A 16,535-nucleotide genomic window follows, 5' to 3' on the forward strand; every position below is an offset into this window, starting at 1 on the left:
CCAGACCACAGGCCATTCTGAGCTTTACTAATGGTATAAGAGGAGAATCTATAGACACATGAAGAAATGCTCAACCTCTCTAGCCATAAAAGAAATGCAAATCAAAACAACATTGAGATACCACCTCACCCCAATTAGAATGGCTATAATCAAGAAGTCTAATAACAACAGATGCTGGAAGGGATGTGGATAGAAGGGAACCTTAACTGCATTGTTGGTGGGAGTGTAAACGTTTAACCACTTTGGAAAGTAGTATGGAGGTTCCTCAGAAGACTCCATATAGAGCTCCCCTATGACCCAACAATCCCACTTTTGGGCGTTTACCCAAATGTTCACAAACAAGACTACACTAAAGCTACCAGCACGACTATGTTTATTGCAGCCTTATTTGCCATAGCTAAGATATGGAACCAAACCCAGATGCCCCTCAGTAGATGAATGGATCAAGAAAATGTGGTATGTATACACAATGGAATTCTATGCCTCCATCAGAAAGAATGACATTGCCCCATTTGTTAGGAAATGGAAAGACTTGGAAAAAATTATATTCAGTGAAGTAAGCCAGGCCCAAAGAAACATAGGTCCCAAGGTTTCTCTTATTTGCAATAACTAGTATATGTCTGAGTCAAGCAGAAAAGGTCAGATAAGTTGATGTTAGGGAAATGAACCCTAAGATATGTATTCAATTTTTTTTCTTTCATGTGATTGTTTCTAACGCATTTATAAGATGATTTATTTGTTCCTTTGTATGTCCCTCCCCCACGGTATAACCCCTGCTTTCTGTATTTGATGTTGTTATAATTTGTGGAGGGGAAGGGAAAAAACAAATTGTTTAACTAGGGATACAGGTGGACCCATTGCAACAATGAGAAGTACAAATTGTCATGTCGAAAACGAACTTTACAACTTTGGTGGGGGGGAAGGAGAGTTGGATGTGGGCGGTGGGGGGAGGATAGGATGGGAAGGGGAAACAAAGGAGGAGGCTACAATGCTTGATAAGAAATGTACTCATTATCTTGCCCATGTAATTGTAATCCCTCTGTAAAGTATTTTCACAATAATAAAAAAAATAATCTGAAAAAAAAGATAGAGCCTAAGGCCTTGAAGCCTGCCTACTCCAATAGCTCCCCAATTAATTATTTAAGCACAACTTATTTACTGACCTTAGACATAACACTTCAGCTCACATTTGCTGCTTACGTTGAAGGAGTACCATCACTTAGGATTTCAAAAGACTAAACTTTTCTCAAGATATCAAAGATAAACCACACATATTGTGAGCAGTGACAGTGTAATAAAGATCTGCAAAGAGCTTATTTGGGGGTGGGGATTGAGAGAGAGAGAGAGAGAAATTATTAACATCAAAGCCAGGCATCAGTGGCTCATGCCTGTAATCCTAAAGGCAGAGATCTGAAGATTGCAGTACAGAGCCAGCCTGGGCTACAAAAAAAAAAAAAAAAACCAGCTGGAAATGTCACCGTGGCTCAACATGGTAGAGCACACTAACTTTGAGCACAAAAACAGAGGGACAGAGCACAGTCTGTGCTCTTAAGTACCAGCACCAAAAAATTAAAAAGTCACTAATATCAGCTTATCACATTCAGTGTTCTCTTCTGTGGCAGTTCAAGGCTACTCTAGGCCTTGTGGAATCATTAAGCATCCAAACAAATGTTTATCCATGCTCAGATTCAGAACCTTATTGTGGAAAAAGTCCCTACCAGGCAGACCACCTGTCCATTTTCCCTTGACCCAAGGACTTCAAGAAAAGAGGGTTTGAGGGAAAATGTGACAGTACTTAAAAATAAATGAGCATTTTACTATTTTTCTTATTACAGACAGTTACCTGTTTACTTCGTGTGTGTGTGTGTGGGAGAGAGAGAGAGAGAGAGAGAGAGAGAGAGAGAGAGAGAGAGAGAGAGAGAGAGAGAGAGAGAGAGAATGTGTGACTGTGCTGGTCCCAGGGCTTGAAGTCAGTGCCTGAGCACTATCTATGAGCTTTTGTGTTCAGGGCTAGCACACTACCACCACTTTCAGCTCTTTGGTGGTTAATTAGAGGTAAGAATCTTACAGATTCTTGCCCAAGCTGGCTTCCCAACGTGATCACCACCTCCTGAGTAGCTAGAATTATAGGCAAGAGGTTTCAGCTCCTGGCCTCTGTTAACTTTTCTATTAAAAAATATTTATTGAAGCTGGGCATCAGTGACCCATGCCTTTATTCCTGCCTACTCAGGAGACTGAGATCTGAGGATTGAGGTTCAAATCTAACCCAGCATGAAACTCCATGATATTCTTATCTCCAATTAACTACCAAAAGAGCTGGAAATGGAGCTGTGGCTCGATTGATGTGATATCGTTAAGCACAAAAGCATCATCAGGGACCATCCCCAGACCCTGAATTTAAGCCCCAAGAACAGCATCAAAATAATAATATTTATTGGGTGCCTATTCTATTTAAACACAATTATAGGTTCGGGGGAGACAATTCTGAATCAAGTTGGAAAGATACATAGTAAACAACATTATAGGATGCTATAACAAAGTTCTAAAATTATGCAGGGTCTTGAAGTAGACAATTTGAAAGAGGGACTGGCAGCTATTCTCATCATGTAGATGAGAATAAAATAAAATATACCTAAAAACCTACCCACCAAGATACAACCACCATGCATCATAGATATGCATTACTGCTCTACCTTATTGTCTCAGGAGTATGTATGTGTTCATGTGTGTGTGTTTTTCATTTTACAAAACAAGATTTGACCATGAATACTGTTTGTACCCAGATTTTTACTTAACATTTTATGAACTATTTTACATGTAATATTTTAACAATTAAATGTTTCATTCAATTGGTTTAGCCAGTGTTCAGTTATTGAATACCTGTAATACCACATGGGATGTCATATTTAGATAAGGTGCATTTTCATGTTTGTTGATATAAACTTTGTTCTATCACTATAAGTATATTTTTCATACTTGTGGGTTGTATTGTTTTGCTTTTTTAATCCTTTGTCTGCTCTTGAGAACGTTCCACAAATAGAATGTTGGATCTGTTGACTTTCCTCCCTATAAGACTTCCCTCAGCTACCTCATGCAGATTTATAGCTCCAGCTATCTTTACCTTAAGTAAATAACTTCCAGAGACTTACCTCAGACCTTGTCTTCTCTGGCAAACTTGTCTAAATCCATAGTTAATCAAAAGTATCTCCCTTCCTTTCCAATTCACCTATCCTCAAAAAAATCCCTGTTCGTCCCAAATGGAAAAAGAAAATGAGTATCTTTTGTAGAGCAAGTCAAAGTACAAAGGAAAATGTAATGGGATATGAGTTGGAATGCTAAAAGTTTCTTTCAAACAAATGAACAGAAGGGTTTTGTCAGGTTTATCTTTGTTTAGAGACCTCTTAATCTTTATTCACAGACTTTGTATTAGCCGATCTGAGAGCCAATGCAATACTTTCTTCCTAGTAATTTTTTTCTTATATAAATGAAATATAATATCCATTTTGTCAGTTGGGTAATAACAAGGTATTTGTTTTTTTTTTTCAAGGCTGGGATCCAAACCAGGGTCTCATGTAGAATAAGCAAGTACTCTACCACTAGTCATCTACATAAATTTATGGACACACTACAAATTATACAGTACAAGGCAGAAAGAAAAATTACCTAAGATAAACAGTACACCAAGAGTAGGTTTAAGAGAAAGACTATACTTCTAGGGTTCCAAGTAACATCCAGGGGAAAAGTCTAGCAGGCAGTTTGATGAAGAACAAAGGCTGAAAATTAGCACAGAAACTGTGTCCATGAATGATTTTCAGAAGAGAAGGCAGAGTAACCATTGGATGAGATAGCCAAAACCATTTGAATTTCAGAAGAAAGTAACTGCTAACCAAATGTAGGCAAGAATCTGGTGACATAAGATTTCTATTGAGTTTGTTACTTAGAAGTCTTGGGGGCAGAATAAGAGCTTTAGAGACTAAAACTGGCTGAAGCTTGAAGGTGTCAAGGGTGAACTGGAGGTGTAAAAAAGAAAGCTTTTATGTAAATTAAATTTAATGGAGTTTACTTATTGTGCAAGGAAGACCCTATGAGTCAGGCAGCCCTCAGAGGCAGAAGTGGGTCAGAAGCTCTACTTCACAGCAGACAGTACATAAAGACAAAACAAATCAAAGGCTATGACAGCTGGCTGAATGGCAGCCAGGTGTTTGCCTGATCTAGGTGTGGACTAATTACTCCACAGCCTGTGATGTGATGAGACTCAGGAACTCTTACACAAGTATACTCTTACATTAGGCTTTCATTTTATTTGCTAATTAGATTAGCTGGTCATGTAGTGATAAGGTACAGAGATAGCCAATTGCCAACTTAGTTTAATTTAGTACAGGTAGCAGAGACAGCAGTATCAGTTCTTCAAAACAGTTTTTAATTGGGGAGCCTAGTACATATTTAAAGAAAGTCTGGGGCAGGAGAACAAAATAAAATTATTTTTAAGGCAAGGGAAAGTGATTACTAATATAGCATGATCCAGAGGGAAGAGTCAAGACTGGATGAAGAAGGAATCATTCAGAATAGTAAATGAGAAAGTTGTTACTATGATTCTGGATAAGGAAAAAGCAACTTAGCTTGGAGAGGAAGCAGTACAAATGGAAAAGAAAAATAATGACCTTCACCCTTCTAAATGCCTCCATCAGAAAGAATGACATTGCCCCATTTGTTAGGAAATGGAAAGACTTGGAAAAAATTATATTCAGTGAAGTAAGCCAGGCCCAAAGAAACATAGGTCCCAAACTTTTCCTTATTTGCAATAACTAGTATATGTCTGAGACAAGCAGAAAAGATCAGATAAGTTAATGTTAGGTGAAATGAACCCCAAGATAAGGATTCAAATGTGTTTTCTTTCTTGCGATTGTTTCTAACATATTTATAAGGTGATTTCTTCGTTGCTTTGTATGTCCCTCCCCGACGGTATAACCCCTGCTTTCACTGTATATGATGTTGGTATAATTTGTGGAGGGGAAGGGAAAAACCAAATTGTTTAAATAGGGATACAGGTGGACCTATTGCAACAATGAGATGTACAAGTCGTTATGTCGAAAAACGAACTATACAACTTTGGCTGGGGGTGAGGGTGTTGCGGGGGGGGGGGGGGATGGGAAGCATGGGAAGGGGAAACAAAGGAGGAGGCAACAATGCTTGATAAGAAATGTACTCATTACCTTGCCCATGTAATTGTAACCCCTCTGTATGGTATTTTCACAATAATAAAAAAAAAGAACACCCTACCTCCTTGGTGGATAAAAGTGAAATACAATTTAATTTTTCTATGTCTTGGTGTTTTTGACGAACAGGGATTTTTTTGAGGATAGGTGAATTGGAAAGGAAGGGAGATACTTTTGATTAACTATGGATTTAGACAAGTTTGCCAGAGAAGACAAGGTCTGAGGTAAGTCTCTGGAAGTTATTTACTTAAGGTAAAGATAGCTGGTGCTATAAATCTGCATGAGGTAGCTGAGGGAAGTCTTATAGGGAGGAAAGTCAACAGATCCAACATTCTATTTGTGGAACGTTCTCAAGAGCAGACAAAGGATTAAAAAAGCAAAACAATACAACCCACAAGTATGAAAAATATACTTATAGTGATAGAACAAAGTTTATATCAACAAACATGAAAATGCACCTTATCTAAATATGACATCCCATGTGGTATTACAGGTATTCAATAACTGAACACTGGCTAAACCAATTGAATGAAACATTTAATTGTTAAAATATTACATGTAAAATAGTTCATAATATGTTAAGTAAAAATCTGGGTACAAACAGTATTCATGGTCAAATCTTGTTTTGTAAAATGAAAAACACACACACATGAACACATACATACTCCTGAGACAATAAGGTAGAGCAGTAATGCATATCTATGACTTTCAATTATCTTTGCTCTTAAATGAAAATCAACTGATATTATTTATGTGGGTTTATCATAGTACTTTAAATGAGAAGTCAAATAGTATTAGTCCTTGAACTTTATAATTATTTTCTGACATTATTTTGTCTATTTTATTTAGGTCCTTAGCCTTTTCTATAAATTTTAGGACCCATTTGTAAATTTCTGCAAAAATGGGGGGGGGGAAATCTGCTGAGGCTTTGATTTTAATTCCATTGAGTCTGTGTATCAATTGGGGAATCATTTATATTAACAAATATTGAGCCCTCTACCCATGAACATGGTCTATATATATCCTTTTATCTCTTCTGTGTGTTCATGTGGTGCTAGAGATTGAAACTAGGGCCTTGTATATGCTAGTCAAGTGTTCTAACACTAAGCAACAGTCCCAGCTCTTTTATTTTAGATACGATTTGCAAGTGTGTTCCTACATTCTGTGAATTGTCATTTGCCTATGTGACTAGTTTGTCCTATCATCACTCTTAATTATCACCCTGTTTGTGTGTTTATATTTAAGGTAGATTTCTTATGGGTAGAATATAATTAAGTCGTCTTAGGTTTTTAATGCAAGCTTGACAGTCTGTGCCTTTTAGTTTGTATTTAAATTTTGTATTTCATAACAATACTGATATAGCTAGATTTCCACCATCTTATTTTGTTTTTCTGTTTCTGTTCTCACAAGAAAGGTTTTTTGATATTTCATTTTATCTTTTTGTTGCTATATTTACTATATATCTTACAGTAAATCTTAGGATTTATATCTATTTTTAGATGTAAATAACTTTAGAACCTTAAAGCGATATATTTCTCTTTTTCTGGGTTGGTGCTTTTATTATCACACATCTTATAGCTGTCTACTTGTATCTGTTTATGCCATATTATGTGAGTTTTACTTGTTTAATTTTAATTCTCTTTGAAGAGGTTTAAATAAAAATCACATTGTATATTTGCCTACTCTTTTGAAATTGTATAAGGCCAATTCTTTCTTTTTTATAAATCTAAATTATCATTGAATACCATTTTTCATTTTTTATGATGGACTTCCCTTAATATTTTTTTAACTTCCATGTAGAAAAAGTATTGAAGACAGGCATGGTGGCTCATGCCTGTAATCCCAAATACTCAGGAGGCAAAGACTGTGAAGATCTCAATTAGAGGCCAGCCTTGACAAAAAGTTCTTCAGACTCTTGGAACCAACAGGTTGGACATGGTGGTTTAGGTCTGTAATCTGATCATCTGTGAGGCATGAGTAGGAGAAACATGGTCTGAGGCTGGCCCTGAGCAATAAAACATGTTACCCTACCTGACAAATAACTAAAGCAAAAAAAGGCTATAGGCATGGCACATTTCAAATAATCATCAGGCCCTAGGGAAAGTATCACTAGAGGAAAGAGGAGGAAATGAAACAACTGGCACAAAATGACAGAACTCTGCCCACATAAATTTAGTAAAATAAAAGATTGAGAAGATATGCTTATAACATATCAAAGTAACAGTAATGTGAATACAATAATAATACAGTCAATGTGTTGAGCTTTGTATAGGCAGGAACTAAACACTGTCTATATTCTCATTTAATCCTTGATAGCCATTTGAAGTAATACACTATTTATTACTCCCACTTCACAAAGAACGTATAAGAAAAGCAGGGAAAGGACTAGTTTCCCAAAACAATCAGAGGTCTAAAATTCAATATGAAAAAAGTGTGATATCAAAGAAGCATGAATAGCTGAAAAACATAAAAGCTTCTCATAATCAAAAGAATGAGATCATTTAAAGCTATTCTGCTGGCAAGAATAAGAAGTAGTATGCTAATAATTGAAAATATATAAAAGAGAAACTCATACATGATTGGAAATACACACTGGTACTATTTTAGAGGACCATTTTACTTTACATTTAAAATATACATCTTTGACCAGATAACATTACTGGAAATGCTCATACAAGTGCCCTAGGAACAATAATGTGTGTATGTGTACCTCTGTGTTAGTGTGGTTTTTATTGGAGAACACCCAGCAATACATTGATCCTTAGCCAAACTGGATTTGGTATTTTAGTTTTTGTTTCTAACGATATATATGCTACCATATTTGTATGTGACTAGAAGGAGAATGAAGTTTGAAAATATTCATACCAATTCATTAACAATGTTTATCCTTGGAAAGTAAGAATTTTTATTTCTTAAATGTCTCTGTTCTTTGAATTTTACAATAATTTTGTAATTGGTTTGAAAAATTAATTTTAAAAACAATGCATTGTTACTGCCAAGCACAGAGAAATTGATTTGAAAGAATCAACATTATTCCTAAGAGCATCAAAACCAAATACCTCAAGGTTTTTCCCTCCTGGCCAAATCACTGTATTTTCACAGGTAAAATTTTGGACTTAGCCTTATTGAATTCAGTAGAATTTAAAACAACTGAACTTTCACAGGCCCCAAGTTCTACACTTAGTTTACATAAATTCTTAAAACATTTATCATTTTTGGGCTGGGATGTAACTCAGTGGCAAAGCGCTTGCCTAGCAAGTGCAATGTCCTGGGTTCGATCCCCAGTACCAAAAAAGACAAGACAAAAAAACACAGTTAAAACGTTTATCATTTTTCCAAATGCATAATATATACTAAAAATTATGGCCCAACTATAATAGTGAATAATTAAATCTATGAAATAGCCTTGAAAAGAGAAATAGAGCACATGTCCAACCAGGGGTTGACTATAGAAAACTTGCATTATCACCTGTTCTCATCTGTGAATATAATTACCTAATAATCTAAAGTATGCTACATGTCTGAAATATCTAATAAGGTTATTTAGGTAAAAGACAGGATAGGTAAATTACCTGAAAAAATACTATAAATTATTATTTTAAAATAAAATATTATACAGGAAACAAAGAAGAAATCATTTATTCTTTCTAGTAGAATAATACTGTTACATGTTAGGTGTTGAGGATCGACATCTCACAATTTTCCATGTAAATGTAACAACTCAAGAGTTCTTTCCTCATTAACTAGAGAATTGTTCTAGTAAACTGTTGGGATTTTTTATTTGAACAAGTAAGGTAATCTTTATTAGTACATCATGCAAATTGAATATTTTGTTCATAGGCTCCCAACCCATAGTAACAACTTTTAATTTTTTAATAACTGATCCAGTTTAAATTTTCCAAATCAACTACTCAGGACTTTGTGCATTTTAGGCAGACTTTCTACTGCCTCCAGCCATTTTTCCCTGGTTATTTTTGAAGTACTATCTCAGTTTTTGTCCAGGCAAGCCTGAAAACAGTCCTTCTATTTTAGCTTCCCACTATAGCTGGAATAGCACAAACTACCATAGCCTTCGCTGTTGATATAGAGATCTCACAAACTTTTCTGCCTAGGCTGGCCGAGAACTGTTATTTGGAGAATACAGGCTCATGCCACCACCTCAATCTTTTTCACCTGGGTTGGACTTGGAAATTTCCTCCTTCCCTGTGTCTGCCTCTCAAGTATCCATAATTACAAGTATGAGCCACTAGCGCCTGACCTCAAAGTAGTATTTTTATATTGAAAAAAATCTGTCTTTAGAATTTCATTTATTAGAAAATATAATAAAAGTTATGCCATATATAGCTATAGTGGTCTATGGCACATAGTAATCTAGGAGCATATAAGGAAATGAAAAAATACATACACTACATGTATATACCCACACAGATATGTACAGAATATGCCTTCACAGAAAATCCATTCTGTAAAGTCATGGTTTATACAAGAGACTTTTATGTATAAGAAGAACTAAATATTAACATGGCATTCTCTTGTACTGTTGTACTAACTGGTTACCAGAAATTCTCCCAAATACTTCCCATCTAAATTTAATTACAACTTCACAATAATCTTGGGCTATAAGTAGTTTTATTACACTTAGAAATAAAGAGCTGAGTCTCAGAGAAAAGTAAAATTAAAATGGCTTGCTGTAGGGCACATATCTGCTAAGTGACAGAGGCAATATTTGGCTCCAATAATCTGGCTCCAGAATCTAAACTGATAATTTCTGGAGTGCATATCAGGGGGAGAATCTAATAACTGCAAAGTGTATTCCTTCTGTTACCTGAGAAGACATCTGTCCACCTGCTGCCTAGAAGGGCTGCTGAAATTCTGTGCTTCAAGACTCACTGTTTAGGTTTACATGACTTAGAATTTCAGGGCACCACTAATTATAGTTCAGATATTCATCGATCAGTAATATAAATCTAAATGGATAATGACTTAGACCAGAAACTTGGTAATAGAACATAGGGTCAATGACTGGGAAGTAAGAATAGAGGAAGGAGAGATGGATTTAGAAATCTATGTAAAGAAAAGAAGCCAGGGGCTGGGAAGGTGGCTCAGTGGTAGAGTGCTTGCCTTGCATGCATGAGACCCTGGGTTCGATTCCTCAGCACCACATAAGCAGAAAAAAAGCCAGAAGTGGTGCTGTGGCTCAAGTGGTAGAGTGCTAGCCTTGAGCTGAAGAGCTGAGGGACAGCACCCAGGCCCAGAGTTCAAGGCCCATGACTGGCAAAAAAAAAAAAAAAAAAAAAAAGAAAAGAAAAGAAGCCAGCAACTTACTTGACTCAAAAAAAAAAAAAAAAAAAAAAGACTTTTGTCACAGTCTTAAAAAAAGAAATCCTTTTAGTTTGCTTACCAGAATATTAGTATAATATGAGTTGGTGGGAAATATTCAATGTAATTTCACCATATGCCACTTACTATCTCCTTGATTCTCAAAAATCCAGCACAATGCTGCAGAGCACTATGTTATATTAACTTAATGCCTTTGTGTGTCTTACAGCAACCAGCAGGCCTTCTTACTGGAGAATGTCCCCTGCAATAATGCAAGCTGTGAGGAGGTACATCGGATGTTTAAAGTCTACTGGGAGCTGTCAGACTTAAATTTAATCAGAGATGCCATGGTTGCCACCTTTTTTGACATTTACGAAGATGTAAGTCCAGAGTTGTGTGTGCATGTCTGTGTGTGTGCGTGTCTGTGTGTGTGTGTGTGTGTGTGTGTATGTTGCTCGTAGTTTGATGCCATCTACTTCATCTCTTTCTGTAGCTTCCCCCTGTTTTTTGTTGTTGTTGTTTCTTTTTTTGCCAGTCCTGGGGCTCAAACTCAGACCCTAGGCCAGCCCTCAGTGTCTTTTGCTCAAAGATAGCACTCTACCCCTTGAGCCACAGAGCCATTTCTGGCTTTTTCTGTGTATGTGGTACTGAGGAATCGAACCCAGGACTTCATGCATGGTCAGCAAGCTGTCTACCACTAAGCCATATTCCCAGTCCCTTCCCCCATCTGAAAGGACAGGTAGATCACATAATGGAAGCAAATTATGTTATTTAAGAGAGCTTCTTTTGATGTTAAATAACAAAGGTAACAATGTATTGATAAAACTGCTGATCAGTACAGTGAAACAGGAAACTAGGATCTCGATTTATGCTTATTTGTATTAAACCCCTAAAAAAATTATGTTTTGAGACTGGCAAATCTGCATGCTGAGCTGCAGAGCAAAGCAGAGGCAAGTAGTACATGCTCACAATGGCAGAAAAAGGCATTCAGCACAGATTGTTTGCCTTTGGCACTCTAAGCAGCACCTATCACTACAGATTCCTGTCTTGGTTGCAAGGTGATCAAATAAAAGGCTATCGAGGCTCCTGATTTCTCCTTTCTAAACAAATATTTTTGCCACTCAAAAAATAATAAATTTGGGAGAAACAAAAAATAAGCATGGTAATTCCAGAGTTAATATATACAAGTGTGCTCTTCATTGCAAGATCCTTTATTTTAAAATGTTAAATGCACATCAGGACATTTATGTCTCCTGTTTTTTAACTTTAGTTTGTTTTGGTTCTAATGATAGGCTTATTCTCAATTATGTATGTTGTTCAGATCCTTCCTTCTTTTTTTCTGTTTTTCCTGTTACTGAATCTCATTTCACTTTTTTCATTAGCAATTTCCAAACATAAAAACAGTTGGCAGAAATATCACAGGAGAAAAAAAATCAAGAAAATTGGCTACAAATCAGTTTTAATTACTGTATATCACAGGCATTACAAATGAAATTTAAAATTTTTAATCTGCCAAATAAAAAAATCACTTTTTAAATACATTTTTATTGTAAAAATATTGTACAGAGGGGTTACAGTTACATGAGCAAGGTAATGAGTACATTTCCTATCAAGCATTTGTTTTTCCCCTACCTTCTCTTCCCTCCCACCTTCACAACTACACTCCCCTCCCCTCTCTCCTCCTCCCCCTCCCCACCTAAATTATAAAGTTCGTTTTTCAACATAGTATCTTGTACATTTCATCATTACAATGGGTCGACCTGTATCCCTATTTAAGCATTTTGTTTTTTCCCTTCCCCTCCCCAAGCTAGAGAAGTGTATATACAAGATGCAGGGCACTGACATCAAATACAGTGAAAACAGGGGTTATACTATGGGGAGGAACATTAAAAACAAAAAAAAATCACATGGTACATTATACATTATACATGGTTCATTAGGAACAATAGCAAGAAAGAAAAAACCAGTGTCCCTATATTGGGGTTTGTTTCACTTAATATCATCTTATCTGTATAAGGCAGTGTGTCACCAAAATATCTCTTGAAAAATAGAGCATAGTCAATATACTGGAAACGTCCACATTGCTAGAATATTTTTTTTTAATATAGCATAGCTAGGTGCAGGGGGCTCACTCCTATAATCCTAGCTACTCAGGAGGCTGAGATCTGAGGATTGCGGTTCAAAGCCAGCCCGGGCAGCAAAGTCAGTGAGACTCTTATCTCCAATAAAAAACACTAAAAAACTGGAGGTGGCATTGTGTCTCAAGCGGTAGAGCACTTGCCTTGAGCTGAAGAGCTCAGGGACAGCGCCCAAGCCCCGAGTTCAAGCCCCACAACCAACCAAAAAAAAAAAAAAATAGCATAAATTACTTGCCTCATGATAAGAGCCAGGAGTGTGACTTTCAGTGAGCACAGAGTTTTCTTCAATAAAATTAGCTTTTGCCATTTCAAAGGGGGGGGAATAAACTTAACATTCAGGACTAGCAAGGGCAGATTAAAAGATACTTGTCTCTCTTGGTTTTAAAAGACTCTGTTCCTATAAGAGTCCTTTAAAAATTTAAATGCAAATCTCACCAAAAGGAAATGTACCTAAATACTAATAATTAAGACTAAAATTGATGTTTTTCCTTTTGTTTATATTTTATTCAGAGTTGCATGTATGCACGTATTTTTCAATAATTTTGTTTTAAACACCATTGAGAATAAATAAGATTAATTCTTAAATGATAAGTATGCTGTTAGCTTTCTATCAATATAACAAAATGCCTGAGATAATCAACTTAAAAGAATAAAAGTTTCATTCTGGTCTTAGTCTATTCTTAGTTCTTTTTTCAGTCTACACTTGTTTTTCTCAGTCACTTTGAGTGTATTGCAGGAGTCCTTGGTAAAGGACTAAGACACACCTTCTTAACCCAACTTCCCCCCATACTAGTCTCCACCTCATAAAAGTCTACCAACTCCAAATAGTGCCACCAGCTGGCAACCAATCCTTAAGCACATGTCCTTTGAGAGACATTCATCCAAACTGTAACACAGGCCATACATTTTACTGGTCATTGTTAGTAACTTATTCTTAACCACTTTTTATTGTTGTTTTGTTTTTCAGGGAATTTTAGACATAATAATATTAAGTAAAGGATATACAAAGAATGATTTTGCCATTCATACACTAAAAAATAACTTTGAAGCGGATGCTTATTTTGTTAAAGTCATTGGTGAGTATTTTAAGCATTAACAGTTTAATTTCTCTTCATCTTTTTTCTGTCTTTCTCCATATATTTCAAAGAGAAGTAACATTCTCATATTTGTACAGTGACTTGATTTTCAGGATTACACCAAAATGTACAAAAAGCATAGAAGAAAATTAATAATATGGGGTATAAATAATCTTTTCATTCCAACCTAGAAAAAATTTTATTTGTCTCAAGAATAGATAATAAATTTACCTAGGCATGGGTAATCCCATCACTGGAGGAAGATGGGGGTATGGGCAGAACTGAGACAAAAAGAGTTTAAGGCCAGCGTAAGCTAGATAGAGAGTTCCAGACCAACCTAGTCTACAAATCAGGAACCTGTTTCAAAAACTTGAAGATTAAGCCAGGCACCGATGGCTTATGCCTATAACCAAGCTATTCTATTCAGCCTTAAGGTTAGTCTGCACTAAAGACTGTATTCTCAGTTCTCAGTAAAAAACAAAAAACAGGTCTTCTGTTCTTTAAAGACTGCATCTTTTGCTACCAAGCATATGATGCCATTGCTTTCTGTCCTTGAAGCTCTATGTTCCTTCCTAGGACACATATTCATAGAATTGGCCTAGCAGTGATAAAAAAAAGGTTTAGATTGTGCATTATGGATAATATACCAACCAAAGAAGGCAATTTTCAGTGTCAAGCAGAAAATGGTGTGACTTTTTTTTAAAGAATTTGGAAATTGTCCGTGTGGAAAATTGCATGCATTTAACTTAAGATCCTGAATTTACTCATTTATGTATTTTAAAGTTAAAAAAAATAGATCAGAGAATCCTGGAGATGGGAAAGGCCTCAAAAGTCATCTTGCACAAGTCCAACTATTTCTAAATTTCTTACAGATCACTGCGAGAAATTACAAAGTAACACAGACTCCAAAATGCAAAGTAACACAGACTTCTTTTATGAGTCCATTGACTTGTTAAAAAATTTATTCTACCTCAAAACATAATGTTGGTCCTTAATTACTTCTATCAATTGATCCTGTTTCATGCATAACAGGTCCTTCTTTAGTATTAGATGAATAAAAAGTAAAAACGTAATCCGTCCTAATAAAATTGTTGGACTTTTTTTTAATCTTTAAAAGCAGATTCTAAGTCTGTAATAACATAACACTGTTATGTACATCATCACATGGTTCAGAACAATATAGACTTTTTAAATTAGGTAGTAAATGCCAGTTATGGTGGCTCAGCTATTTGGAAGGCTGGGTTTGGGAAGATCCTGACAAAATATTCATGAGACACCCCCAGCATAAAACGCTGAGCAGGGCTGGGAAGGTGGCTCAGTGGTAGAGCACTTGCCTTGCATGCATGAGGCCCTGGGTTCGATTCCTCACCACCATATAAGCAAATGAAAAAAGCTGGAAGTGGCACTGTGGCTCAAGTGGTAGAACTCACCTTGAGCTGAAGAGCTGAGGGACAATGCCCAGGCCCAGAATTCAGGCCCCCTGAGCGGACACAAAAAAACAAAAAACAAAAAAAAAGCCGAGCATAAATATTATACTAAATGGTGAAAAACTGAAACCAAGGATTTCTATTCTCTCTATTCCTACTCAATGTAGTACTGAAATTTCTAACCAAAGCAATAAGTCCAGAGAAAAGGAATATTAAATGGATCCAAATGGGGCAGGAAGAAGTCCAGCTATCCCTGTTTGCAGATGTTTCTATATCTGAGTAACCCTAAAGACTACTCCAAAACCCCTAGAGCTGATAACACATTTAACAAAGTACCACAATATAAAGTCACACCAAACCAATAGCTTTTCTGTATACTAACTGTGATGAAATTGAAAGAGAAATATAGCCAAAACAAAATTGGAAAAACTGGAAATAAGCATAACCAGTGAGATAAAGGACCTTTAGAATGAAAACTATAAAACTTTGAAGAAAGAAATTGAAGAAGCCAGAGTGTGGAAAGACCTCCATGTGCAGAGATTGGCAGAACTAATATCATTTTTTTTAATGGCCAAAGAAAACCTACAAATCCAATGCAATCAAAATTCCAAAGTCAATCTTCACAAAGATTGAGAATACAATCAAAAAATACCGGGCGCCTGTGACTCATGTACATAATGCTAGCTACTCAGGAGGCTGAGATCTGAGGATCATAGTTCAAAGCCAGCCCGGGCAGGAAAAGCTGTGAAACCTTTACCTCCAAATAAACCACCAGAAAACCGGAAGTGGCACTGTGGCTCAAGTGGTAGAGCGCTAGCCTTGAGCAGAAGAGCTGAGGGACAGTGCCCAGGCCCAGAGTTCAAGCCCCATGACTTACAAAAAAAAAAAAAAAAAAAAAGTGTGTGTGGAAGCACAAAAGGCCTCAAATAGTCAGAAGATCCGGAGGAGAAAGGCAGGGGAGACGGGGGATGGTAGGGGAAGCAAAGGAGGAGGCAACAATGATTGATAAGAAGAAATGTTCTCATTATCTTGCCCATGTAATTGTAACCCCTCTGTATGGTATTTTCACAATAAAATAATAATAATAATGCTAGAGCCTAAGTCAGAACAGGTATCATTGATTGGGACTGATAGCTGAGCTGTAATAATCTTGAAGATTGTCCACACATCCTAAATTGAAAACACTAGATAGCCATTTGGGCATAGGAGGCTTTAGTTTTATAAAACAAGATAATTTTGCATTAAGGATATTAATATAAATACCAATAAAATACCTTATAGAAAGGTCATAGAAAATAAGATACCAATTTAAAGCAATCATTTGAAGGAAAAAGAACCTTCTAGTCATTTTGTTATGCC

The 16,535-nt window shown here is 36.2% G+C and overlaps 1 protein-coding gene across 1 annotated transcript in view; it reads left to right on the forward strand.

Moving 5' to 3' along the window:
* The window catches only part of Itfg1 (integrin alpha FG-GAP repeat containing 1), a 209,481-nt gene that overhangs the window by 137,189 nt on the left and 55,757 nt on the right, over positions 1-16,535 (forward strand). The window contains exons 11-12 of the mRNA XM_070011952.1: positions 10,765-10,915; positions 13,641-13,749. Of these exons, the coding sequence (XP_069868053.1) occupies positions 10,765-10,915; positions 13,641-13,749 (260 nt within the window). The remainder of the gene's footprint in view (positions 1-10,764; positions 10,916-13,640; positions 13,750-16,535) is intronic.

The sequence above is a fragment of the Dipodomys merriami genome, unplaced genomic scaffold, assembly GCF_024711535.1.
Source record: "Dipodomys merriami isolate MVZ:Mamm:240054 unplaced genomic scaffold, mDipMer1.0.p SCAF_85, whole genome shotgun sequence".
Classification (NCBI taxonomy): domain Eukaryota; kingdom Metazoa; phylum Chordata; class Mammalia; order Rodentia; family Heteromyidae; genus Dipodomys; species Dipodomys merriami.